This window comes from Xenopus tropicalis, chromosome 2 (assembly GCF_000004195.4).
Source record: "Xenopus tropicalis strain Nigerian chromosome 2, UCB_Xtro_10.0, whole genome shotgun sequence".
Taxonomy (NCBI): domain Eukaryota; kingdom Metazoa; phylum Chordata; class Amphibia; order Anura; family Pipidae; genus Xenopus; species Xenopus tropicalis.
The window spans coordinates 10460033-10487949 of record NC_030678.2 but is presented as its reverse complement, the minus strand read 5'-3'; the positions used below and the strand labels follow the sequence as shown (position 1 = coordinate 10487949).

The window sequence follows — 27917 nt, the reverse complement described above, 5'->3', positions numbered from 1 at the left end:
ATAAATTTCTCATCTGCAACACCTTCCTGAATATGCGCATTTAGGGGCTCATTTACTAACCATAGTTTTTTTGGGTTTTTTTTTTAACGCAAATCGGATTTTTAGTGCTAAAGTCACAGAGAATAAACACTGTGATTTTTACAAGATTTACTATGTGTCTAAACAGCTATAAATCCGAATTTGACAATTTGGCAGGTTAAACTTGAGTTCATGTAGAAGTCAATTGTAGTGATGAGTGAATCTGTCAAGTTTCGCTTCGCCGAAAAATTCGCGAATCTTTCGAAAGATTCGCGGAACGGCGAAAAATCTGCGAAACGGCGAAAATGTCGCACTTAAAAAAAATTGTCGTCCGCGACTATTTTTTTGTCGCCCGCAGCTATTCTTTTTTTCGCCCACGGCTATTCTTTTGTTGCACAGCTATTCTTTTGTGCCAATTTTTGGACACTATGTGAATTTTTCCGTGGCAAATTTTTTCATCGGTTTCACGAAACAATCCGCCACTGGCGAAACGCGGAAATTTGCCACAAATCCATGCCTGGTGAAACATTTCGCCCATCACTAGTCAATGGCAAAGGTCCCTTCTCTTTCCTTGAAGTTCTTTCTTTTGTCCCGAAACTTTCGAGATTTCACTGGAGTTTGTCTGAAAACTCATCTTTTTTTAATGGTTGCAGTCGATAAAGTCAGGATTTTCGCACCAACAAGTCGAGTTTTTTACAACTTTTCTCACAGAGACTTTTCCATGCTACTTTTTCTGGTAAATATTAGACATTTGGGGAAACGAATTTGGTTGAATTTGAAAATTAAAAAAACGAGAAATGATGAAGTTTTAGTAAATCTGCCCCTAAATGTTTAAATCATTTTTTTGTAGACTATGGGGCAGATTTACTAAAACTCCATAATTTTGAATTTTTTTTAATTTTCACATTCGACTAAATTCGTTTTTCTGAATGTCTAATATTTACTAAAAAAAGTCGCAAGGAAAAGTCTCTGTGAGAAAAGTTGTAAAAAAACTTTTTCAAATTGTTGCCGTGAAAATCTTGACTTTATTGAATTGTCGCTGAGACAATTGGGATAAAGATGGGAGATGGCCTTGCCATAATTCAGAGCTTTCTGGAAAATGGGTTTCCGTATAACAGATCTCATACCTGTACCTCGAAATCTTTGCTAACTTTAGAATTTTTGTGGTTTTTACACTTAATAAATGACAAAATGATTGTGCTGTATGATTAACAGGTGGCTGCCTCCGCTTTGGTGAAGCTCTGAGGGATAAGTATTGGCGCACAAAGGAATTTTATAATTATAGTTCATATAACCCTGAAACCATGTCTTCTAGCTCCGTCAGGTTGTTTGAATACAATACAAAGAATTTCAGCTATTTAACAAGATACAACACAAAGACATTTTCCTTACCTGTAAATAAAAAGGGTTGATTTTGCACACAGAGCAGGTTTAGATTATAACACAATTTATTTTGGAGACTTGTCTATCTATATTACATTGTAGCTCAATGCAGAGGTGTAACAATGAGCCACCAGGCCACCCCCCAGAAAAAATATTTGGAGGGGCCCAGTCAGGGTCAGACTGGGCCGCCGGGACACCAGGAAAAAACCCGCCCCCACCTGGCCCGCTCATGCCTGCCCGCTGCATGGAGAGGTTTTATAGGGTGTACAATTTTCAGGCAGTAGAGTGGCTATAGAGGAAGCAGATCCTGTGGTCCAGGCCCCCTGTGACCCCCATGGGGTCTTCTTCCTCTATAGTTACGCCACTGGCTCAATACATCCAACACACTAAAGATCCGTTCTGTGATGTTCCATGACTTAAGGGCCGATTCTAGCTGCCAATATCAGTCCCTTAGACTGATTCAGCAGGTTATCGGCCCGTGTATGGGCACTAAGGACAGGCCTGCTCGACCGATATCTGGCCTGAAATCTCAGCATATATATAGTGTATGTATGTGAGTGTATAGATTGGTTAGTATAGGTTGTGTGCTGGGTTTACTCGGATGGGTTGAACTTGATGGACAATGGTCTTTTTTCAACCCTATGTAACTATGTAACTATGTAACTATGTATGGCCACCTTGACAATTGGGTCTAGGATTCAACTGTTAAAGCCCGAAATCGTAAAATGGGGTTGAAGTCTGGACCAAGGAGGAAGAGAGTCCAGTTCACATTGGCCCACCAATGTTGAGACCTTGTACTTTGGATCTTGAACATATGTGAATAATTATCTGACTTTATTATTGAGTACCATGCCATTAAAACAAGAGAAGAAAGAGAGGGAATGTTTTGGGTACAGTACTACTCCCGTTTTTTGCACTTTGCACCCTGTCCTACACATACAGTCAGGGCCGCCATCAGGGGGACACAGGGGGTACAGTTGTCCCGGGCCCGGGCGTTTATAGGGGGCCCGGCCGAACTCTGTAACTGTTATCGCTGGTGTCCGCTGTTATGTCCCGAACTCCCCGCTGCATGTGCGCTTTTATAAGGTTGCGCCCTGTGCTTACTGACGTCACACGCACGGGGCGCAACCCTATAAAAGCGCACATGCAGCGGCGAGTTCGGGACATAACAGCGGACACCAGCGATAACAGTGATACAGCCCGGCCGGGCCCCCTTTAAACGCCTGGGCCCGGGACAACTGACAGAGTTACAGGATGCAGAAAAATTCTGGCGGCGGCTGCAAGGGGAGGGGACTGGAGGATGCTTGAGGGGCCCTGGGGGAAGGTGGGGGATGCTTGGGGGGGGGGCCTGGGGCAAGGTGGAGGATGCTTGGGGGGGGCCTGGGGCAAGGTGGAGGATGCTTGGGGGGGGGCCTGGGGCAAGGTGGAGGATGCTTGGGGGGGGCCTGGGGCAAGGTGGAGGATGCTTGGGGGGGGGCCTGGGGCAAGGTGGAGGATGCTTGGGGGGGGCCTGGGGGAAGGTGGAGGATGCTTGGGGGGAAGGTGGGGGATGCTTGGGGGGGGCCTGGGGCAAGGTGGAGGATGCTTGGGGGGCCCTGGTGGAAGGTGGAGGATGCTTGGGGGGGCCCTGGGGGAAGGAGGAGGATGCTTGGGGGGGACCATGAAGGAAGCAGCAGGATGCTGGGGGGAGCTGAAGAATGCTTGTGGTGCCCTGGAAGAAGCAGCAGGATGCTGGGGGGAGCTGAAGAATGCTTGGGGTGCCCTGGAAGAAGCAGGAGGATGCTGGGTGGGGTGAGCGGGAAGAAGCAGTAAGGAAGCAGCGGAGAGCGGGCCATTGTATGGGGACACTGGGGGAGGACCACCAATGTTTTAGGGGGCCCTGGGCTGGCTAGCAATGTTTTAGTGGGTCCCTGCCCTGGCACCAATGCAAAACGTAACCCTTGGCCACAAATGTTTTAGGGGGGCCCTGGCTACCAATGTTTTAGGGGGCCCTCGCTACCAATGCCTGTGTGTCCCTTGTATTGATGGGAGGGGCCATTGGGGGCGTGGGAGGGTGGGGCCCAGAAAATTTTGTTGTGAGGGGCCCCGCGATTTCTGATGGCGGCCCTGCATACAGTAGTAAGGACTCTTGTATTTTGTCATCATATTAAGGCAGCAACAAAATATCACATCTATCACTAAGTATTAAGTCTGACTCAAAAATCAGAAAGACCAAAATCATATTCCCATTGAAAAGGACTAGGACTAACTTCAACTAACTAAACTTTCTATTCATCTCTAATACTTATCGTATCTTTATGCACAGGGAGGATCCAAACTGTTATTCACCACTGTGTACAGGGCATTTTTATTATAGTGTGTAAGCCAGGGGTCCCCAAACGTCTAAACCAAGGGGCCGGATCAAGGGCCCCTCAGACTGTTGGGAGGGGGGGCGGTCCACTATCACGCCATCATCAGCGCCCCCCCGACCCCTGCCGGCTGCCGCCGGGGGGGCGGGGTGTGGGGGCCTTCTGCCGCCATCAAACCAGACTGTTCACAACTCTTCCCCCCCCCGGCGTGTCCTACCTGTACCAGTTCCCCCGGTCCGTCTTTCATCTCAGCTCCTCTGTGCCGCTCCCCACTGAGTCCTCTCTCTCCACTGCCAGGTGGGAGGATGCAGCGGGGCCGGGTAAATTGTTCTGGGGGGGCCAGATTTGGCATGCGGGCCGTAGTTTGGGGACCACTGGTGTAAGCCAACATTATCAGTGATGTTGCACATAGAAAACAATCAGATCTTTGTTTTTGTTTTCAAACTTGTAGGTGACCTTTCAAATCTAATTTCTGATTGGTTGCTATGGGCATTATCACCAGTGATGTTAGATTACACGCTATAATAAATATGCCCCTTGTGGTTTCCTCCAAGTACAGTGAGATAAGGTTTGAACTCCTAATCCCTAAGAGAGCTAAAGGTGCCCATACACTATAAGATCCGCTCACTTGGCGATGTCGCCAAGCGAGCGGATCTTCACCCGATATCCCCACCTACGGGTGGGCGATATCGGGTAGCAAGGGACTTGAAAAAAAAATAATCCGATCGTTTGGCCCTGGGGCCAAACGATCGGATTACATTTGAGCTTATGGGGCAGTCGGTTCGGGGACCGCATCTACGAGCCGATGCGGTCCCAGATCCGACCAGATTTTCGAACCTGGCCGATCGAGATCTGGCCAATTTCAGGCCAGATATCAGTCGGCCAGGCAGCTCTGTTCTGCCCATACACGGGCCGATTAGCTGCCGAATCAGTCCAAGGGACCCATATCGGCAGCTATAGTCGGCCCGTGTATGGGCACCTTTAGAGTGGCAATACTAACCCTAATTTATTGCTTAATTCTAGAAATGCCCCCTTTGTACTGTAGGGGGGTAGTGCAGAAGCTAAAAATCTTGTACAGGTGAATATAGACCTATAGATCCCTTCCCATGAACTGTGATGAACTCTAGTTTCGCTCCATGATAAATATTCTAATGTGTGTAGGTGTTTTGTTTAACAACGTGAAGGCGTTTCAGTTATCTCAGATAAAGGTTATGTTTTAATAGTGGAGACATGAAGGGATAGAGTTACAAGTACGGAGTTAACCATTTCATCCTATACCATTAATCCTTTTTGATATTGTAATGTTCCCTACAGACACTGTGTTAATAATAGACAAATTGTTACACAAAAAATGTTCAAAGCGTCTAGGACTGACTTTCACTAAAAATGGACTGTTCCCGATGTATGCCGCCATGTTTGCTATTGGTTTTTGCTAGTATTAAATGATTCGTTACGGTATTTTGAGTAACGTGTTCACATGTATGTATTACACCTGAAGAAGGGGGTATTCCCCAAAAGTGCCACATCTTTCTGCAACAAATATGTTAAAGGCATTTGCCAGTATGCCGGTGTGCTTCTTCCTTGTATGGAGGTCTATGGATTTGGCTTGGAAGCAGCCGAGGAATTGAATGGGCCCTATGGAATTATGTATGTGGTGTTCTGAAAAACTAATTACGGTTGTTCCCTAGAAACCAGCCGAGCGCCAATAAAAAGGCTGAATAAAGGGCTTTGGCTGCCTTGGATCTCCCAGCTCAGGATCTGGGTGGCAATAAGATGAGAGGCAATAGTGTTTCCTGTAGGCCCAGAAAGCTAAAGCTCAATCTAATAAGGACCCTTTGGAGCAGATCGGTACCATGGATTTCTGATCAGGATAGTTTTAATGTCCAATACCCTGTGAAGAAGTCCTGCTGGAAGAATATTGACCTGCCCCAAATGAGCCCCAGATGTGCCAGGAGCCTAAAGGTGGCCATACAAGGGACAATTTTAGCTGCAGATTTTTTAGGCCAATTCAGCAGCTTATCTGCCCGTGTATGGGCAGGAACGATGGGCCTCTCCGACCAGCATCTGGCCTGAAATTGGGCAGAGCTTGATTGGGCAGATTTGATTTTTACTTCTGGTCAAGGACCGCATCGGCTCGTTGATGTGGTCCCTGAACCAATGGTGCCCTATGCCTGGAGTTTTAATTAGATCATTTGGCCAAACGGTCAAATTAGTCCAATATCACCCACCCGGGGTTGTGGTGTAGGTAGCTGCTCCTAGGTTCAGTTCCAGCTTCATCTGAATAAACCATTTTCATAAAAATATACTTATTTAGTAGTATGTGCCATTAGGTAATCCTAAATAGGAAACTGCCATTTTAAGTACTAAGGGCCGCCCCATGGGATCATAGGATTCACAGTGCACACAAACAAGCCAAGGCACACATACATGCTAGGCCCCATCAGCCAATGAATGGGCAGAGTTCTGCCTTTTACTCCCACACTACTACTGGTCACATATTCATTCTGGGGGTATAGTTTTCCTTTAAGCACACTTTAGCCCACTCGTGTGGGTTTTTCCAAGTACACTGGTTTCCTCATACTCTCTAAAAAAAAACCCACACATTACTGGTATTATTACTATTCTCATGTATGGTACAAAAATGCTGGTTTGGCTCAGAATGTAGAAGAGGCAGTGTCTGGCTTTGCTGAATGGAATGGAAATTCTTAGTTGCCTTTTGCCACTGGCAGTCTAAGCCCATAAAAGAACATTGTTCAGAACAGGCTTTTCGAGCAATTCTATAACGTAATGGTTTTCGCAGAATGCAACAGACAAACCACATTGTTGTGGGACTGAAAGGTTATAAGGTTTTCAAGGTAAAGTTGCAATAAAACACAAACATCATTGACCAATGCAAAAGGTTTTATGAATTTAATGATGTAGTTCCATTTGGGGTTAGCATTTTTGCATCACATTAGCCAAAAACAACAACACTCTGCATACGGACTGTGTGTATGACTCTGTACATACTGTATATATGGTAGCCTTGGGCTGGTACAGCAGACCAAACACAAGGTGCAACATTCTCTACTTGTGCTTAGTTCTCCTTTACGGCAATAAGTAACATGTGTGACATTGAGTGCAATCACAAGGTCTTGGTGTGTTTATCTCCTAGTAGAAGCTAATTATATGTGTCTGCCAGAATCTCATCCATTGATGTCTCCTTTTAAAGCCCTACAGGACCATATTAGTAAGTCACCAATCTTTGTGACATCAAAGCAATAAAAGTAGTAGCCTTGGGGTAAATAGCCTCAGATGTTTAACTTCAACAAGTCTATTCTCTTTTGAACTTCCTCCAGAGTCAACCTAAACACTTGCTGAACCAGATCTATCAAAAATTAAGCCTTCATTAACTGGTTCCTTGCTGATATAAACAGAAGAAAATAAGCAGTTTAAAACTTATGCTTTCTCCCTGTTTCCATAAACACATTTATTTGACTCTGATATCAAGACCCTCCTGCTTAATAATAATACAATATATATATATATATACATAGTTATAAATGTAAATAATATAAATGTGGCTTATTCTTTAAAAACTTTTTTTTGACATCACTCTGCACCTGTTTTTTGCATGGAAACCAGTTTGTTGTATGGTTATTTTATTTAATGTGCTCATCCATATTCTTTCATTAATATTTATTATTTGGTTAAGACATGATTAGTAGACTGCCAGACGTGTTTTTCTCGTTCCATCGACATTGATGTCATGCTCAGCTGTACATCTGCACAAAGAATATATCAAAAAGACAGTGATCAAAAATAATATAGGATGTTTGGGTTTATTTTACTTTCAGAAGTAGCCAGAAAATTTTTCGTGGCGGTAAATTTAGCTCAGGGATCCCCAACTTTTTTTTAACCATGAGCCACATTCAAATGGAAAAAGTGTTGGGGAGCAACACAAGCATTGAAAAAGTTTCTGGGGGTGCAGATAAGAGCTATGATTGGTTACTTAATAGCCCCTATGTGGACTGGCAGCCTATAGAAGGCTCTGTTTGGCATTATACTTGGTTTTTATGCAACCAATACTTGCCTCCTTACCAGAAATTCAAAAATAAGCACCTACTTTGAGGCCACTGGGAGCAACATCCAAGGGGTTGGGGAGAAACATGTTGTTTACAAAGCACTGGTTGGGGATCACTGATTTAGCTTATCACTAAAGTCTGTAAAGGGTTTAAACAGTTAACTTATAGGATGATCAGTAGTTTGACCATCAAATAGCCACATGGTACTTATTGGTCTGAGACCTTATTGTAAGGGTTAATTATTTTTAGAATTCTATGTGTTTCCCTTGTCCAGAATCAATAATGATAATTCCGTTACCTGCATCTGCAAGTATATCCACTGCAAAAACACTGTCATGTTTCCATACACTCCAGGTCTATAGACATTGGCACATCCATCTCCCCAGCTTGTATCTCCCACAAGCCACCACAAAGAGTTGGTTTTGGTAACTAGCGGGCCTCCACTGTCACCCTGTAACAAATAGCATGGAAGGGAATATTATAAAGCCACTGCTTGTGTATTTATGTTTAGATACAAACCAAAAGCCAAACTCGCTAGAGAACTTTGAAATACTTTGAAGTAATACTGATGTCTATATGGACTCTACAGGGGGCAATTACTAATACTAATTTTTTCCAGTTTGGGGGTTTTTGACTCCAAAATACACTTTTGTGGCAAAAAAAAGTGATCTCTTTTTTTAACAATTTATTATGCTACAAAACCGTGACAAATTTAAAAGAAAAAATACCCCATCCAAAACCTGTTGAGATCATGTAGAAGCCAATGGCAGATGTCTCTTTTACAACTGGAAGATCTTTTTTTGTTTCGAGGTTTTAGATGTTTTCGGGGGTTGTTTGAAGCTGACTTTTGTACAACAATAAGAAAAAGACATGGTTTTTGTATGTTTTGAGTTTTTTCCCTGTGTCTTTTTTTTACCTTTGTGCTGTTTGGATATATTAATAAATGACTATTATTTGTGGAAATTATTTTTTTCATGGTTTCAATAAAATATAAAACTACAAAAATCTGAATGTTAGTAAATGCCTGCCTACATGTTCACATCCTATGGAACTTTTATGCACATAGAGTTATTTATATTCTTAAATAAGATACTTCTAAGTGTAACTGTTACAATCTCCCTGAGGAGACGCCTTGGAGTACCAGGAAGTTGGGACCCTGTAGACTGGGTAACCCGGAGTGTAACCATTAGAGATGTAGCGAACTGTTCGCTGGCGAACTAATTCGCACGAAAATCGGGTGTTCGCAAGTTCGCAAACTTTTAGCGATGTTCGCAATTTTGGGTTCGCCTTAGCTGGAGCCAAATTTTGACCTCTCACCCCAGAGCCAGCAGATACATGGCAGCCAATCAGGCAGCTCTCCCTCCTGGACCACCCCTGGACCACTCCCTTCCATATATAAACCGAAGCTCAACAGCCATTTTACATTCTGCCTGTGTGTGCTTGATGAGTTAGCATAGGGAGAGAGCTGTGCAGGGGTTTGAGGGACAGTTTAGGTAGCTTTGCTGACTAGTAATCTACTTTCTACTGCTCTGTATGTAGCTGCTGGGGACAGCTGTCCTGCTGATCTCATCTGCTGTAACCCAATAGTCCTTGTAAAAGCAGTTTATTACACAAGTTTAGAAATGTAGTGTGATTTCTGCCCTTTACAGCACAAAACGCAACGCTATGTCAACAATGCATTTTTCAGAGAAATTTTTGCCCTTGATCCCCCTCCTGCATGTCACTGTCCAGGTCGTGGCACCCTTTAAACAACTTTAAAATCAGTTTTCTGGCCAGAAATGGCTTTTCTAGGTTTTAAAGTTCGCCTTCCCATTGAAGTCTATGGGGTTCGCAAAGTTTGCAAAAGTTCGCACTTTTTGGCAGAAGTTCGCGAACGGGTTCGCAAACTTTTTTTGTGAGGTTCGCTACATCTCTAGTAACCATATACCACGGAATTGATGTCAGAGGCCATGATGATCAGTGAAAGGAACTTTAATAAATGTAGTGAAGTGAAAACAAGTATATTTAGACTTGAATAGCTGAAAACGGCAGGCAGAGACACAATCCAAAATCAGGCTGAATGTCAGGGCTAGCAGCAATCAAATGGAGTCGAGGACAGGCCAAGGGTCAGAACTGGGGAATCAGAGAACAGGACAAGGAAGGGCACCGGAGAACAGGAACAGGGCAGAGAGCAGGAACAAGACTCAGAATCTGGAGCTTGGAACCAGAAGGGGGTAACGAGAATAGCTCGGGAACAAGGGACTCAGCAGCAGGGTCACAGGAACGGCTTAATGACCAAGCAAGGTTCAATGGTCAGGGACAGGCTTATCAAGGGTCATGATTACAAGATGGGAAACACATGAGGATAACGAGGTGGGTGGAGGAAAGGAAGCAGAGAGAATACCAGAAGTGTGACAAGATAATTGGTCAGGACCAGCCCCAAACACCTCCAGTGGCTCAGGAGGTAAATACATGTTACCAAAAACACATCAACCAGTGTTTGAATCTTAAGTGATCCTGAGAGTAACCTTACCTGGCAGGAGTCTACTCCTCCCTTGGGATAACCTGCACATATCATGGAAGAAGTGATGGCTCCATTGTACATAATCGTTTGATTACATGTAGTGGGTGAAATCAGAGGCACCATAGCGTATTTCAAAACAGAAGAAATAGACCCTGAATAACAGAGAAAATGGAAATAATTATGGTTGAATACACAGGAGGTCTTCAGTTCTTCAGTCATATAAAGATAGATTTGTACTGTATATATTGAATGTCAGTGGTCAGGAAAAAATTATTAATACGGTTGACTTATACAGAAGTGTGCAGTTAGGCTTAGAGATGCCTCTTAGCTCATTGACCCTTTTAAATGGATAGTTTATATTTAAATCAATACTGTCATGGGAAAACATGTTTTTTTCAAAACAAATCAGTTAATAGAGCTTCTCCAGCAGAATCCTGCATTGTAATCTGTTTTTCAAAAATGCAAACAGATTTTTTTATATTTAATTTTGAAAGTTCACACAGGGCCAGTCATATTCTTCATTTCCCAGGGTGCCAGAGTCAAAAAGTGCTTGGTAACATAAAAAAGTCATGGACGTCCAAAACGTTATGCGGTACCCTTCATTTCGCTGTTTTTTGTATTTTTATTTTTTTTTGCAGTTTCACGCATTTTTCGGCAAAGCGAAATGGGACAGATTTGCTCTTCACTAAAAGTGGCTGTGAGTTTAAGTAAAACTGTTGATATTAATTAAGTTAATTAAAAATAATTGTTTTCCTTGTCTGATAACCTAGAATCCAAAATTCTCAGAACTTCCTTTCATAGAGTTGATTTTCAGCAAATAATTATAATTTTTATCAAACCAAGGGGCTGATTTACTAAGACACGATTTCGAATCCGAATTGGAAAAATTCCGATTGGAAACGAACATTTTGCGACTTTTTCGTATTCTTTGTGATTTTTTCGGCGTCTTTACGATTTTTGCGTAAAAACTCGAGTTTTTCGGCGTCTTTACGATTTTTGCGTAAAAACGCGAGTTTTTCGGCGTCTTTACGAAAGTTGCGCAAAGTCGCGATTTTTTCGTAGCGTTAAAACTTAAAAGGCGCGACGTTTCGCGCAAGTTTTAACGCTACGAAAAAATCGCGACTTTGCGCAACTTTCGTAATGGCTACGAAAAACTCGTGTTTTTACGCAAAAATCGTAAAGACGCCGAAAAACTCGCGTTTTTACGTAAAAATCGTAAAGACGCCGAAAAACTCGAGTTTTTACGCAAAAATCGTAAAGACGCCGAAAAAATTCACAAAAATTACCGATCATTACGAAAAAAACGCAATCGGACGCATTCAGCCCGTTCGTGGGTTAGTAAATGTGCCCCCAAATGTATGAAATTTTGTTAAATCTGTCCTGTTTTGCTTCACCGAAAAATGTGCAAAACTGCAAAAAAAATTGTGAAATTAGGGTCACGTGCAACTGTTTTGATGAGCGCAACTTTTTTTTTTATGTGACCGTGCCTTTTTTGATGCAACTGTGAATTTTTCAAAGTTTCACAAAACAATTTGCCAATGGCGAAATGTGGAATTTTGCTGCGATTCTAAAAAAAAAATTTGCTCATCCCTATTTCTTTATAATATGAATACAGTAGTGATGAGCGACTCTGTCCTGTTTCGCTTCACCATAAAATTCGCAAAACGGCAAGAAAATTCACAATGGCGAATTTCAGCTGAAGTTTTGAGAAACAATTCGCCAATAGTGAAATGCAGAAATTCGCTGCAAATCCATGCCTGGCGGAAAAAATTCACTCATCACTAGAAAGCAGTACCTTGTGCCTGATCTTAACTAAGCAGCATAAATCAATATTGGTGGCGCAAAAACCTTATGGGTTTTAATGGGTAGACTTAGGGGGTCATTTTTCAACACTTATATGTGTAATTTTCATATTTTTTCCTTCAATTAACCTTGGAATTAAAAAAAAATGTGAATGTTTATTTATTAAATATATCAGAATTAAAAAAGCACAAATGAATAAATCTATAAAAAAAAGTATTCCTTATACCTTGAATTCATAAATTTTACATCATTTTTAACGGGTCAGAGAGCACGAAAAAAAATTGAAAAACTTGAATTGACTAAATGATGAAAACTTCAGCTCCCATTGACTTCTACCATGACCTCGCAAGATTCGAGATGCCAACGTTCTACATTTGTGTTTTTCATGTTATCTTTTGCTTACTTGGTTTAAAAAATTAACGTTTCTTCAACCATTATTCAAATTCATGATTTTTAAAGTAAAAAAACTTGAATTGTAAAAAAATATATATATAATATAATATATATATACCTTCAGGTATAGTGATCTATGGCAAACTCCCCTGGATAACCAAAGTTTCCAACCATTATGGATAATAAATAGTAATGGGCGAAATGTTTCGCCAGTCATGGATTCACAGCGAATTCCTGCGTTTTCAGTGGATTTTTTTTTCATAACGGATGAAAAAATTTGCAGCAGAAAAATTCGCTGCACATCCCAAAATTGTCGCCCACGTCAAAAGAATTGTTGCTCGTCACAAGAATTGTTGTGAGCGTCAAAAGAATTGTTGCGGGATGACATTTTTTTTTGATGAGCGACATTTTCGCCCCGAAACAGGACAGATTCGCTCATCCCTAATAATAAATCGCATACCTGTTATTTATAAAATGCATTCAGTCCATGAGGTGCTCCCACAGATAGTGCCCTCACTTACTATTTTACATGGGTTGACTGGTTTTCAATGGGACTTACCTTTTTGTGATGTCGTTCCCCATCCAGATATATAACATGGCTGCCCTTCCTCCCACTGCATCCCATAGTTAGGTAAGCATACAGGTCTGCTGATGCCTGTGACAATAAGATAACACAGAGGGTACAATTAGCTCAAACTGGTATTTGTGTTGGTATGATGTTGGCCACACATGGGTAAAGCATCGTGAAGTCATCAAATAAGTGGATTTTTTGCCTAAAGTGGCCACCCAAGTGGTGGGTTTAGTGCACCAACAAACGGATCATGTGGGCAGGTTCATGTAGCCCACTGGGAATCTACCAGATTCTTGGTCCAATGTGAACCGCAACTAATTTCTAGTCTGACTGTTGTCTCACTGAGCCCCAATCAGATAGAGATCTCAATACATGGGCCAATAAGATGCTCACGCATCCTGAGCTTCACCATGTAAACACCCATAATTTTTTAGTGCGTTTTTTCTTAGAGCGTTTTCCACCGGAAATAACAGCATCAAATCTGGCATTTGGACGGCGTGAAACAAAACACACCATTATAAATTTGCCATTTATTTTGCACAGTTTTTCAGCGAATTTCTTTTTACACAGCCTAACAAATAAGCACAAATTTCATTTGTAGTACAGGTATGGGATCTGTTATCCGGAAACCCATTATCCAGAAAGTTCCAAATTACGGGAAGGCCATCTCCCATAGACTCCATTTTAATCAAATAATTCACATTTACTTTTTTCTCTGTAATAATAAAATAGTACCTGTACTTGATCCCAACTAAGATATAATTACCCCTTATTGGGGGCAGAACAGCCCTGTTGGGTTTATTTCATGGTTAAATGATTCCCTTTTCTCTGTAATAATAAAACAGTACCTGTACTTGATCCCAACTAAGATATAATTACCCCTTATTGGGGGCAGAACAGCCCTATTGGGTTTATTTCATGGTTAAATGATTCCCTTTTCTCTGTAATAATAAAACAGTACCTGTACTTGATCCCAACTAAGATATAATTACCCCTTATTGGGGCAGAACAATCCTATTGGGTTTATTTAATGGTTAAATGATTCCCTTTTCTCTGTAATAATAAAACAGTACCTGTACTTGATCCCAACTAAGATATAATTACCCCTTATTGGGAAAGAACAGCCCTATTGGGTTTATTTAATGGTTAAATGATTCCCTTTTCTCTGTAATAATAAAACAGTACCTGTACCTGATCCCAACTAAGATATAATTACCCCTTATTGGGGTAGAACAGCCCTATTGGGTTTATTTAATGGTTAAATGATTCCCTTTTCTCTGTAATAATAAAACAGTACCTGTACCTGATCCCAACTAAGATATAATTACCCCTTATTGGGGGCAGAACAGCCCTATAGGGTTTATTTAATGGTTAAATGATTCCCTTTTCTCTGTAATAATAAAACAGTACCTGTACCTGATCCCTACAACTTCACAGCTCTCACAGGTATGGAGAACCAAATTACAGAAAGAATCCTTATCTGAGGTCCTGAGCATTCTGCATAACAGGTCCCATACCTTTACTACACGGAATAGTAGGTTCTGAGGTTTTGAGTAGTGATGAGTGAACTTTTTTGGCATCACTAGTTTTGAGTAGCAGTTATGCCTTAATTATGTATTTTATCAGTAGTAGTAATCTACTGTAACCTCTCCATTTAACCAAATGCTGCCGTCTCACATATAATTCAAATAAAAGACACTACTAGAAGACTTTGTTGCAGACTTTTAATTAAAATCTAAAATGAATCCTCTGTGCATATGTTTCATTATTCACTTACTGCTGAATGCAATCGACGTCTTCAGTTTCATCAGTGCAATGTCGTTGCTATTGGTTTGGGAGGAATAATCAGGGTGCACTATGATTCTATCCACAGAATAGGCGCTGCTGTCATAATAACTTGGCATCTTTATTTTCCCAATGAAAGCTTTCCACAGAGAAGGGGAAGAGGTGTCCCTGAAATAAGCATATTTATATCTGGGCATTAACTGGCTTCTATTTGGAATATAACACAAAAACAGAGCATTCTGTCACAGTGGCACAGATCCTATCTGATCCCCCCATTGTAAGCAGCAGTCCTGCCCTGCTTTATGGCTGAGATTCTAGCTATCTGTATAACAGAGCATTCTGTCACAGTGGCACAGATCCTATCTGATCCCCCCATTGTAAGCAGCAGTCCTGCCCTGCTTTATGGCTGAGATTCTAGCTATCTGTATAACAGAGCATTCTGTCACAGTGGCACAGATCCTATCTGATCCCCCCATTGTAAGCAGCAGTCCTGCCCTGCTTTATGGCTGAGATTCTAGCTATCTGTATAACAGAGCATTCTGTCACAGTGGCACAGATCCTATCTGATCCCCCATTGTAAGCAGCAGTCCTGCCCTGCTTTATGGCTGAGATTCTAGCTATCTGTATAACAGAGCATTCTGTCACAGTGGCACAGATCCTATCTGATCCCCCCCCCCATTGTAAGCAGCAGTCCTGCCCTGCTTTATGGCTGAGATTCTAGCTATCTGTATAACAGAGCATTCTGTCACAGTGGCACAGATCCTATCTGATCCCCCCCCCCCATTGTAAGCAGCAGTCCTGCCCTGCTTTATGGCTGAGATTCTAGCTATCTGTATAACAGAGCATTCTGTCACAGTGGCACAGATCCTATCTGATCCCCCCATTGTAAGCAGCAGTCCTGCCCTGCTTTATGGCTGAGATTCTAGCTATCTGTATAACAGAGCATTCTGTCACAGTGGCACAGATCCTATCTGATCCCCCCCATTGTAAGCAGCAGTCCTGCCCTGCTTTATGGCTGAGATTCTAGCTATCTGTATAACAGAGCATTCTGTCACAGTGGCACAGATCCTATCTGATCCCCCCATTGTAAGCAGCAGTCCTGCCCTGCTTTATGGCTGAGATTCTAGCTATCTGTATAACAGAGCATTCTGTCACAGTGGCACAGATCCTATCTGATCCCCCCATTGTAAGCAGCAGTCCTACCCTGCTTTATGGCTGAGATTCTAGCTATCTGTATAACAGAGCATTCTGTCACAGTGGCACAGATCCTATCTGATCCCCCCATTGTAAGCAGCAGTCCTGCCCTGCTTTATGGCTGAGATTCTAGCTATCTGTATAACAGAGCATTCTGTCACAGTGGCACAGATCCTATCTGATCCCCCCATTGTAAGCAGCAGTCCTGCCCTGCTTTATGGCTGAGATTCTAGCTATCTGTCCTTCTTTAGTCTCTAGGTTTTAGACATTCACTTACCCCTGTACACAGTGAGCGGCAGTTACAATCCAATTGGCAGCGATGACTGACCCGCCGCATAGATTAGTGTCATCGTACTGAAGATTCACTTGCCAAGGCCAGTCTCCTATAGAAGCGCTGCTTCCGCCTACGATCCTGCTTTCCCCATATGTAGACAAACCGCAATCTGCAGTCACGTGAAATGATTGGGTTACACAATGGTTCAGTACAAACAATGCATCAGAAACACCACAAGGCTGATGTTCTGCTTAAAAGAATATATATATATATACAGGTATGGGATCCCTTATCCGGAAAACCGATATCCAGAAAGCTCCAAATTACGGAAAGCCTGTCTCCCATAGACTCCATTATAAGCAAATAATTCAGATTTTTAAAATTGATTTCCTTTTTCTCTGTAAAAATTAAACAGTACCTGTACTTGATCCCAACTAAGATATAATTACCCCTTATTGGGGGCAGAACAGCCCTATTGGGTTTATTTAATGGTTAAATGATTCCCTTTTCTCTGTAATAATAAAACAGTACCTGTACTTGATCCCAACTAAGATATAATTACCCCTTATTGGGGCAGAACAGCCCTATTGGGTTTATTTAATGGTTAAATGATTCCCTTTTCTCTGTAATAATAAAACAGTACCTGTACTTGATCCCAACTAAGATATAATTACCCCTTATTGGGGCAGAACAGCCCTATTGGGTTTATTTCATGGTTAAATGATTCCCTTTTCTCTGTAATAATAAAACAGTACCTGTACTTGATCCCAACTAAGATATAATTACCCCTTATTGGGGCAGAACAGCCCTATTGGGTTTATTTAATGGTTAAATGATTCCCTTTTCTCTGTAATAATAAAACAGTACCTGTACTTGATCCCAACTAAGATATAACGAATCCTTATTGGATGCAAAATAATCCTATTGGGTTTAATTTATGTTTAAATGATTTTTTAGTAGACTTAAGGTATGAAGATCCAAATTACTGAAAGACCCCTTATCCGGAATACCCTTTGTCCCGAGCATTCTGGATAATGGGTCCTATACCTGTGTGTATATAGGTACATCTGCAGAGTAATCCATAGCAAAGGGTATGACTCTCAGCCTGTCATTGCTCATTGGCCAACCTTCAAATCATTTGGGTTATATAATAAAAGGCACTAAGTTTGACCAGGAGCAGTAACCCATAGCAACCAATATACAGGTAGCATTTACTGAACACCTGCTTAAAAGCAAACATCTTATTGGTTGCTATGGGTTGCTGCTTCAGGGAAAAACTAGTGCCTTTTATTACATATGGGGGTTCGCCCACAAGTCCCACAAGGTAAAAGGGATCTAAAGAATTTGCTTTGTTTCTGGGCTGCAAATATATAAACCTACAAACACCATGGGGGTTATTTATTAGCAATCTATTTTTTTTCCCCGCAGTTCAAGTAAAAATCCTGAATTTGAATAATAGTAAAAACAACACACATTTCTGATGTTTTAAGTGAAAAAAAAACCACAAAGGTAAAACTACAGCATCTAAAATTTGGGACGTCATGTAGAAATCAATGGGAGCTGTCAAAATATATATTATTTACTCAATTCTAGCATTTTTCACATTTTTTTTGAGCTTATCGACCCAATAAAAATGATGAATAAAATACAAATTTGAGGTATTGAAAGTTTGTTTCTTGATGGTTTTATTTGATAACTTTTTTGTATTTGGATTATTTCATAAATAAAAGGTAACACTCTTGTTTTTTGAAAATTTCGACGTTATACATCGACGTTCTAAAATATTACGAAGGGTGACAAAGGGGATAAAAACCCTGCTGCACGGCTCAACCAAACTTTACTCAGTTGTTGCTGGACTACAATCCCCAGAATAATGTAACATATAATGAAGGGTGAGGCATGCTGGGAGCTGTAGTCCAGCGACATCAGGGTTGTATTCTTAAAGCAATATTGCACAATAAAACTTTCCCCCAAATCTCAAGGGCCGGCGGCTGCATTAAAATGCAAGAAATCCCCCAATGAGAATCCCAGCTGATGTGAGTAAATCCGGCTCCCTGTTCTCTGTTCCTGCAATTGGAGTTGGGAGCAATAAGCACAGTTTCCCAGCACTGAACAAGTCTGTCCCTTTATCCCCATGTCTGATTCCTGTGCCATATAATGACGGGAAAATGCCATCATTATCTCTATATGTAAGGTACCAGCAAGGGGCCTGACACAGTGCTGGGAATCAGCATTCTCATTGGTCACTTCTCTTGCATTTATAATTAAATTTTTTATCAGTAGAATTCTCATTGGTGAATTTCCTTGCATCTATAATTATGTTTTTTGGCAGCTCCTATAGCAAAACTAGGGGGCGCAGTGGGACAGTGTTATGATTGGGTTTAAAGCCCCTTTAAGCAGGGGAAACATGGGTAGCGCTTACTTGGTATAGCACTTACCTATACATTTCAATGAGACCACAAGCCCTGAGCTACAGGTAGAACTAAAAAAAATAAAATAAAAAGGGCATTAGCATTACTACTATTGCTGGAACATTGTATTAATAGCAACATAAATGTTATTAATGTACAACTTATTATTCCATTCAGTAAATAGTAAACTCACATTGTACTGGGCCTCTCTCCAGCTGACATGGATACATTCACAGACATAGGCTGAATGGTTGACACATTTTCCTATATTCAGTCCAGAGTTAGTGCTTTTAACTCTTCCCTTTCTGGAGCTTAGGGTAAGCTGACTTTTCTGAGAACTGTGTTAACTGGGCACGTGCAGTGCCACTGACACTCTAATGAGATTAGAAGATGGGGAGCTGTTGTGTATACAGATTAGAAGGCCTGGATCATTACTGCTATAGGGCTGCTAAATAAAAGTTATGTATATAAAATAAAAGACTTCTAGTTATAGTCTTTTTCAGGGCTTAGTATTTCTTTAAATAAATGTAATGCTAGAAATCAGGATGACAAAATACATAGAGCATTTAACAAGGAATAAATATACCTGTAATTAAGGCTTGCAAATATGTTTCCTGTCCCAGCATAGTTATTGAGCCTGACATATCCATCACTCGCAGGGGCCGTCACCGCGTTACTTTTAATATAGCTGCTCCTAAAATACAGAGAGAGTAAAGCAGCAGGGTAACTTGATCGAGCCGGGCCCCCCAGCAACAAAGGATACAGAGGGGCCAAGCGCACATTGATGGTTACCCGGAACTCCCCGCCCACATATCGGCTAATTGATCCCAACTAAGATATAATTACCCCTTATTGGGGCAGAACAGCCCTATTGGGTTTATTTCATGGTTAAATGATTCCCTTTTCTCTGTAATAATAAAAAAGTACCTGTACTTGATCCCAACTAAGATATAATTACCCCTTATTGGGGGCAGAACAGCCCTATTGGGTTTATTTAATGGTTAAATGATTCCCTTTTCTCTGTAATAATAAAACAGTACCTGTACTTGATCCCAACTAAGATATAATTACCCCTTATTGGGGCAGAACAGCCCTATTGGGTTTATTTAATGGTTAAATGATTCCCTTTTCTCTGTAATAATAAAACAGTACCTGTACTTGATCCCAACTAAGATATAATTACCCCTTATTGGGGCAGAACAATCCTATTGGGTTTATTTAATGGTTAAATGATTCCCTTTTCTCTGTAATAATAAAACAGTACCTGTACTTGATCCCAACTAAGATATAATTACCCCTTATTGGGGGCAGAACAATCCTATTGGGTTTATTTCATGGTTAAATGATTCCCTTTTCTCTGTAATAATAAAACAGTACCTGTACTTGATCCCAACTAAGATATAATTACCCCTTATTGGGGGCAGAACAGGCCTATTGGGATTATTTAATGGTTAAATGATTCCCTTTTCTCTGTAATAATAAAACAGTACCTGTACTTGATCCCAACTAAGATATAATTACCCCTTATTGGGGCAGAACAGCCCTATTGGGTTTATTTAATGGTTAAATGATTCCCTTTTCTCTGTAATAATAAAACAGTACCTGTACTTGATCCCAACTAAGATATAATTACCCCTTATTGGGGGCAGAACAGCCCTATTGGGTTTATTTAATGGTTAAATGATTCCCTTTTCTCTGTAATAATAAAACAGTACCTGTACTTGATCCCAACTAAGATATAATTACCCCTTATTGGGGGCAAAACAATTCTATTGGGTTTATTTTATGTTTAAACAATTTTTTAGCTGACTTAAGGTATGGAGATCCAAATTACGGAAAGATCCCTGATCCGGAAAACCTCAGGTCCCGAGCATTCTGGATAAAAGGTCCCATACCTGTACTGATTCTGTTTTTGTGTGCTTGAAATCATGTCTTTTTGTTCTGATTCTCTGATAAACAAAAGCCTATTGTCTACAGTGCAATCAGAAAAAAAATATTTTCAAATAAATGTGAAAAAAATATGTAAAAACACTCACGAACAAGTAAAAATGATCACTGGTAAAATAAGAAAAAGATGTTATCTATTAACCACGATGCAAGGATGAATTTAATAAAATGCTACAGTACGTACAATGGGAAACCTTAAACAAAGTTGCATCTGGTACTAAAAATAAATAAATCCCAAAGTGGTTGGATTGTGTTTAAAGGGTAACAAACCCATTCCCCTTATCTTCATTCCTTTCCTTCCCTCCCAGTTATAAGTATCAAATTCCCTGCCTATTGCACTTTAATTCTTCATAATAGGAATAGGGAATCGGAATAGGGTTCTTAGTGGCATTGATTGACTCAGTAGTGTATCAGCCATGTTTAATTATCTTACAAGGTTTACAACACAGGGGGCCTGAATGGGCAAAATAATGGACGATATTTTTGCATATATGGGCAGGGAAGACATTTACTAAGGAACGATTGCTTACGAGCTGTATCCAATGTCCTGGCAAGCTGTTCTTCCAATGGAATCGCCCCAGTTATCTGCGCACACTGGCAGCCATGTTGCTTTACTTGCTGAATAGGCCTGCAGCTGGAAGTTTGGTCCATACATCCGAACTGGAGGAGGAAACTTAAAGTTAATATTCATTGGATGTTGCATGAGAAAAAGATTAAGACGGCAGTTAGTAAATGCATGAAATGTTTGCCTGTTGTAACCACAGATGCAGTAAATCGCAAAAACGTTCAACTGCTTGAAATGCCTCGTGACTTTGAGGATTTGGATTTGGTTCAGCCAAGCACATGGATTTAGCTGAATCCAAATCCTGCTGGAAAAGGATGAATCGTCGTAGAATTCCGAATCCTGGATTTGGTGCTTCCTTAGTTGAAACTAACAGCAACCAATCAGCAGTTATCTCTTATGGGTCTATTGTAGTTAGTAGAATGAAAGCAATCATCTGGTTGGTTGTAAGGATGTAGCGAACCTAAAAAAAAAGTTCCCGAACATGTTCGCGAACTTACGCCAAAACCCACGAATATTCGCGAACTTTGCGAACCCCATAGACTTCAATGGGAAGGCGAACATTAAAACCTAGAAAAGCCATTTCTGGCCAGAAAACTGATTTTACAGTTGTTTAAAGGGTGCCACGACCTGGACAGTGACATGCAGGAGGGGGATCAAGGGCAAAAATGTCTCTGAAAAATACGTTGTTGGCACAGAGTTGCGCAAAAAACGCAAGCTATTCTAGCAAAAATACGCGGCTTTTTTGTTATGTCGCGCTAAACACCATGAAAACGGGATTTGCGGAAAAACGCCATGTGTGACTTGTGCGGCGTATTGTACAATACTTTTGCGATGATAAAAAACGCGGCGCGAACCCAAACTGCGAAAGCTGAAAGTTCGCGAACATACGTGTTCGCGAACACCCGATGTTCGCGCGAATTTGTTCGCCGGCGAACAGTTCGCTACATCTCTAGTTGGTTGGTCTGGATTTATGGGCTAGGGAACACTTTTTGCAATACAATATATCAGCTTGGTATAATGATAAGAAATAAAAAAAAATTTTTTAAATAATAAAAAAAGGCAACAGTCCAACCTGCTGGAATATTCTAAAAATATTTGTGCATCCAGTTTTTCATATTTAACACACAGAAAAAAGACCTACTATAATTCACTCAACCTTCATATAATACAGTCAATGCAAAAAACAGAGCTTGTGGGTTATATGTCGAGCTTGTATATAGGCCGGGTCGGACTGGGCTGTTGGGATACCGGTTAAAAACCCGGTGGGCACCGGCGGGCCAGACCTGATGTCCTCCCCTGATGCATTTCACTTACTCGTGTTCAGGGGATGTTGGCCGGGTGGCAGGGGCCCCTGCGGGGTTAGTGGGGCGCGGTGGGGGCCCCTGCCGGGCACCAGTGGGCCCTGCACCCCCCAGTCCGACACTGTATATCAGGGGTCCTCAAACTTCTTAAGCAAGGGGCCAGTTCATGGTCCCTCAGACTATTGACGGGCAGGACCAGCTCCCCCACGGCAAACTATGGCCCACTCCTGCATTCTCTCTCTTACAGTCCCCCCTCCCGCTGCGTCCTCTCTCTTCCACCCCCGCCAATCACGCTCCCGCGCTCCGTCCATCCTCCCTCTCGCTGCCCACTCAGTCCTCCATCTTGCAGCTCTCCCCGCTCTCTCCGTCTTCCCAGCTCCCCTGTCCCACTCCCCGCTGAGTCCCTTGCCAGGGGTGAGGACGCAGCAGGGGCCGGGTAAATTAACCTGGGGGGCCGGATCCGTCCGGCGTGCCGTAGTTTGAGGATCCCTGCTGTATAAGAGGCTGTTGCTGATCATGGGCCAACTCATGGGATTGGTCCAAAGTTCAGTAGATTTCTCTGTAATTCTATCAATATTGAAGCTTCTCTGCCATGTTTCCCTCCCGTTGTGGCACCGTAATGCCCCATTGCGTTCTAATAAACAGACAGACAGCGCTCGGTGATAAAGGTTCTAAATTCAAAGAACTCACGGCAGCTACTTTCATCTTCTCCATTTGGACAGTGCTTTACTCCATCGCACCACTGGGATACGAGGACACAGTTTGAGGAGGACCCGCAGCTCGCCTGACATTTTGTTGCTGTTCCTATGAAAGGAAAGTAGCAAAGGGGAGGTTATTTCCTTAGGGGTATATTTATTATAGTGTGTAAGTCAACATCACTGGTGATGTTGCCCCGAGCAACCAATCAGATCTTTTGTTTTCCAACTTTTTATGTGACCGTTCAAATGTAATTGATATTGGCAGTGATGTTGGCTTACACGCTGTAATAAATATGCCCCTAAGTGTATCCTTGCCTGTGTCTATGGCTTTAGTTTGATGGAACCAAAAGGCCTTAGGGAAAAAGCAAGGGAAACGCATGTATGGATTACATGATCCATTGATTTGGTGTCAATTAAGAGTTCCCATAGGACAGGGGTGGGCAAACTACGGCCCGCGGGCCACATCCGGCCCCTTGGCCTTTTTAATCCGGCCCGCCGCCGACGCCAATTCTCATCACACGAGACTTGGTGTCATTGGCGGGCCGGAATTAAACAGACTAAGGGGGCATAATGCTGGCCTGGCCCTGGCCGCCCTGGCCCGGGGGTAAGTAAATGTGGCCCGTGAGCCAAAAAGTTTGCCCACCCCTGCCATAGGATGTACATTCCACCAGCGTCCACTAGAGGTTGCTAAATTCATACAATTAGTTTGGGGGAGACGCATTTAAAGGGGATATAAACCCTGCTAATATGGGAGAAACCTGCATAAGAATATAACATTCAACACTTCTACTTTAACTTCTATTATTCCTCATCTTATATCAAGTGTATGTAGCAGCACAGAAATAAGGTATTTTATTAATAAATTTAGACTTACCGAAATGCCAACTCAGTACAGCAATAATGATTATTGCAGCAATAAGGACACAGAGGGCTGCGCTAATGCGTGAAATCTTTCTGCTCCCTAAAAAGAAACAAAATGACTATTCAATCAATTGAAATATTCCTGCTAAATATCCCTCTAGTTCTCAGAGGCTGGGCTCAGGATTCCCTAACTTGCTATAACTTAGCAGCATCTGTGTCCAGAACAGAGAGACTCACTGTGTGTAAAAGTTTTGTTCAGATATAGGACCTGTTATCCAAATGCTCAGGACCTGGGGTTTTAACCCTTTTACTGCCAGCCATTTTGGTCAAAGCGGAACTTGTATTGCCAGACAGTTTTTGAACATTTTGCACTGTTTCACTTTAGGGGCCTTTCCTCGGGGGGACTTTTAGTTTACCCAGGAAAACAATATATTGTTTTTTTCAGAATAACCTAAGCTTTCAAAATATGGTAGAATTTTTGTGTAATTCCAATTCTGTAACAAGATATAGGCTTCTAAATGTCTAGAAATGCAAAAAAAAATCAAATGTTCCATAATATAAACACACATACTAGAAACAAAAGTTATTTTATGCACGAATATACAACTGATTTGGAAAGTCCCATGTCTCCTGAACGTGCCAATACCAAATATATTTAGTTTTATGGAGATTTCTCACTTGTATAGGTCAAAAACTCCCAGCAGTACATTACCAAATTCCCAAAGCACTGCTCCAGAAAGCTGCATACTTTAGATTTCAAGGTTGTGGGGAATACAGAATAGGCACAACTGCCTGTCTACTCAAAACTATCAAGTCGCAATGCTTTCCTAAAGTTACTGGTTTTTATCAAAATTTAAAAAAAATTTTAAATGCAGGAAGCAGCAGACGTGATGCAATCACGTCTGCTGCTTCCTGGAGGGTCCTGCGACGATCGTGTTGCAGGACCCACATGGCAGCCCCCCTGGCTCATTGCAAAGGGGGGCTGTCATCTCTAGAAACTCTCTGCAGCGGCGGCACATGCCGCCGATGCAGAGAGAAACCTTTAAATGGCAACGACGTATGGGACATGTCGTTGGCATTTAAGCCCTTTTACTGCCACGACGTATCCCATACGTCGTTGGCAGTAAAAAAGCTTAAATCTACTAAAGAATCATGTAAACATTAAATAAACCCAATAGGGCTGTTCTGCCCCAATAAGGGGTAATTATATCTTAGTTGGGATCAAGTACAGGTACTGTTTTATTATTACAGAGAAAAGGGAATCATTTAACCATGAAATAAACCCAATAGGGCTGTTCTGCCCCAATAAGGGGTAATTATATCTTAGTTGGGATCAAGTACAGGTACTGTTTTATTATTACAGAGAAAAGGGAATCATTTAACCATTAAATAAACCCAATAGGGCTGTTCTGCCCCCAATAAGGGGTAATTATATCTTAGTTGGGATCAAGTACAGGTACTGTTTTATTATTACAGAGAAAAGGGAATCATTTAACCATGAAATAAACCCAATAGGCTTGTTCTGCCCCCAATAAGGGGTAATTATATCTTAGTTGGGATCAAGTACAGGTACTGTTTTATTATTACAGAGAAAAGGGAATCATTTAACCATTAAATAAACCCAATAGGGCTGTTCTGCCCCAATAAGGGGTAATTATATCTTAGTTGGGATCAAGTACAGGTACTGTTTTATTATTACAGAGAAAAGGGAATCATTTAACCATGAAATAAACCCAATAGGCTTGTTCTGCCCCCAATAAGGGGTAATTATATCTTAGTTGGGATCAAGTACAGGTACTGTTTTATTATTACAGAGAAAAGGGAATCATTTAACCATGAAATAAACCCAATAGGGCTGTTCTGCCCCCAATAAGGGGTAATTATATCTTAGTTGGGATCAAGTACAGGTACTGTTTTATTATTACAGAGAAAAGGGAATCATTTAACCATTAAATAAACCCAATAGGGCTGTTCTGCCCCAATAAGGGGTAATTATATCTTAGTTGGGATCAAGTACAGGTACTGTTTTATTATTACAGAGAAAAGGGAATCATTTAACCATTAAATAAACCCAATAGGACTGTTCTGCCCCCAATAAGGGGTAATTATATCTTAGTTGGGATCAAGTACAGGTACTTTTTTATTATTACAGAGAAAAAGGAATCATTTTTAAAAATTAGAGTTTGATTAAAATGGAGTCTATGGGAGATGGCCTTCCTGTAATTCAGAGCTTCCTGGTTAACGGGTTAAAGGGACAGTAACACCAAAAAATGAAAGTGTATAAAAGTAATTACTATATAATGTAATGCTGCCCTGTACTGGTACAACTGGTGTGTTTTCCTTAGAAAGACTACTATAGTTTATATAATAAAGCTTCTGTGTAGCCACGGGGGCAGCCATTTACAGGAGAAAAGGCACAGGTTACTTAGCAGATAACAGATAAAACCCCATTATATTCTACAAAGCTTATCTGTTATCTGATATGTGCCTGTGCCTTTTCTCCTTTTCCCCAGCTTCAATGGCTGCCCCCGTGTTGACATAGCAGCTCATTTATATAAACTATAGTAGCGTTTCTGTTGAAAACTTACCAGTTTTACCAGCGCAGGGCAACTGTACATTATATTTTAATTACTTTAAAACACTTTCATTTTTTTGTTGTTACTGTTCCTTTAATGGATCCCATTCTTGTACATAAAAAATGTGTTGACCTCGGCACCTCAGTATAGAAAATGAGCCCATTAATCCATATTCATTTTGTGTAGCTCCCTTTAGAGCTGTCTCCCCAGTGAAGAAAGTGTATTGGGGGCTGGTTGGTGGCCACAGTGCCTCAGACCTTAGATACATATGGGGAAGACATATTTGTTGCTGAGAGTGAATGGTTGGCTGGAGGTGCCAAGAAGAAGTACTTACTTGCATTACACAATGCACCATTTTTATGTGCAGCCACTGACCGTGAAGGCACTTCAGGGACGTACTGTGGGCTGGATTCTGGACTGGCTTCATATACATTGTGTGGTATGGGTTCTGGGTAGTGGGGAACGTTATGATGATGAGGGGCATCTTCATGTTCACAATATGGTGGAGGCTCACAGTGCATTGCAGGTTCATGGTAATGGGGAGGGTCATGATGATGGATATCGGAATATGCCGGAGGGTCGTGCTGTATTGCAAGGGAACAAGCGATGATGAGAAAGACACCTTCAAAGTCGTATAAACTCAACATGGTATGCATTAAAATTAAACTCCATCATTGTTGTATTTATAAAATGTCATGATAATGCTTGAATTGTTCATATGAAAGTTTCGAGTTTACTCAAATCACTATCTAAATAGTTACGCAAACTATCTACTCAATGGTAGTTTGTTGGGGGGGATCCTTAATGGAGAAGGATCTAGGGGTTTTTGTTGATAACAAGTTGTCTAATGCCAGGCAGTGTCATTCTGTGGCTACTAAAGCAAATAAAGTGCTGTCTTGTATAAAAAGGGCATTGACTCAAGGGATGAGAACATAATTTTGCCCCTTTATAGGTCCCTGGTAAGGCCTCACCGTGAGTATGGGGGCAGTTTTGGGCTCCAGTCCTTAAGAAGGATATTAATGAGCTGGAGAGAGTGCAGAGACGTGCAACTAAACTGGTTAAGGGGATGGAAGATTTAAACTATGAGGTGAGACTGTCAGGGTTGGGGTTGTTTTCTCTGGAAAAGAGGCGCTTGCGAGGGGACATGATTACTCTGTACAAGTACATTAGAGGGGATTATAGGCAGTTGGAGGGGTGTTTTTTTTTCCCATAAAAACGATCA

The 27917-nt window shown here is 41.4% G+C and overlaps 1 protein-coding gene across 1 annotated transcript in view; it reads right to left on the bottom strand.

Annotated features, from left to right (window-relative positions):
• Window positions 1-6644: 6644 nt before the first annotated feature.
• tmprss2.12 (transmembrane serine protease 2 gene 12) overlaps window positions 6645-27917 on the bottom strand; it is a 33480-nt gene continuing 12207 nt past the window's right edge. The window contains exons 3-14 of the mRNA XM_031896540.1: window positions 27030-27279; window positions 24133-24219; window positions 23251-23364; window positions 21225-21354; window positions 19334-19441; window positions 18775-18818; window positions 16340-16505; window positions 14861-15036; window positions 13072-13167; window positions 10326-10468; window positions 8112-8264; window positions 6645-7513 (exon numbers count right to left, since the gene is read on the bottom strand). Coding sequence (XP_031752400.1) covers window positions 7502-7513; window positions 8112-8264; window positions 10326-10468; window positions 13072-13167; window positions 14861-15036; window positions 16340-16505; window positions 18775-18818; window positions 19334-19441; window positions 21225-21354; window positions 23251-23364; window positions 24133-24219; window positions 27030-27279 — 1479 coding nt within the window. The 3' untranslated portion in view covers window positions 6645-7501. The remainder of the gene's footprint in view (window positions 7514-8111; window positions 8265-10325; window positions 10469-13071; window positions 13168-14860; window positions 15037-16339; window positions 16506-18774; window positions 18819-19333; window positions 19442-21224; window positions 21355-23250; window positions 23365-24132; window positions 24220-27029; window positions 27280-27917) is intronic.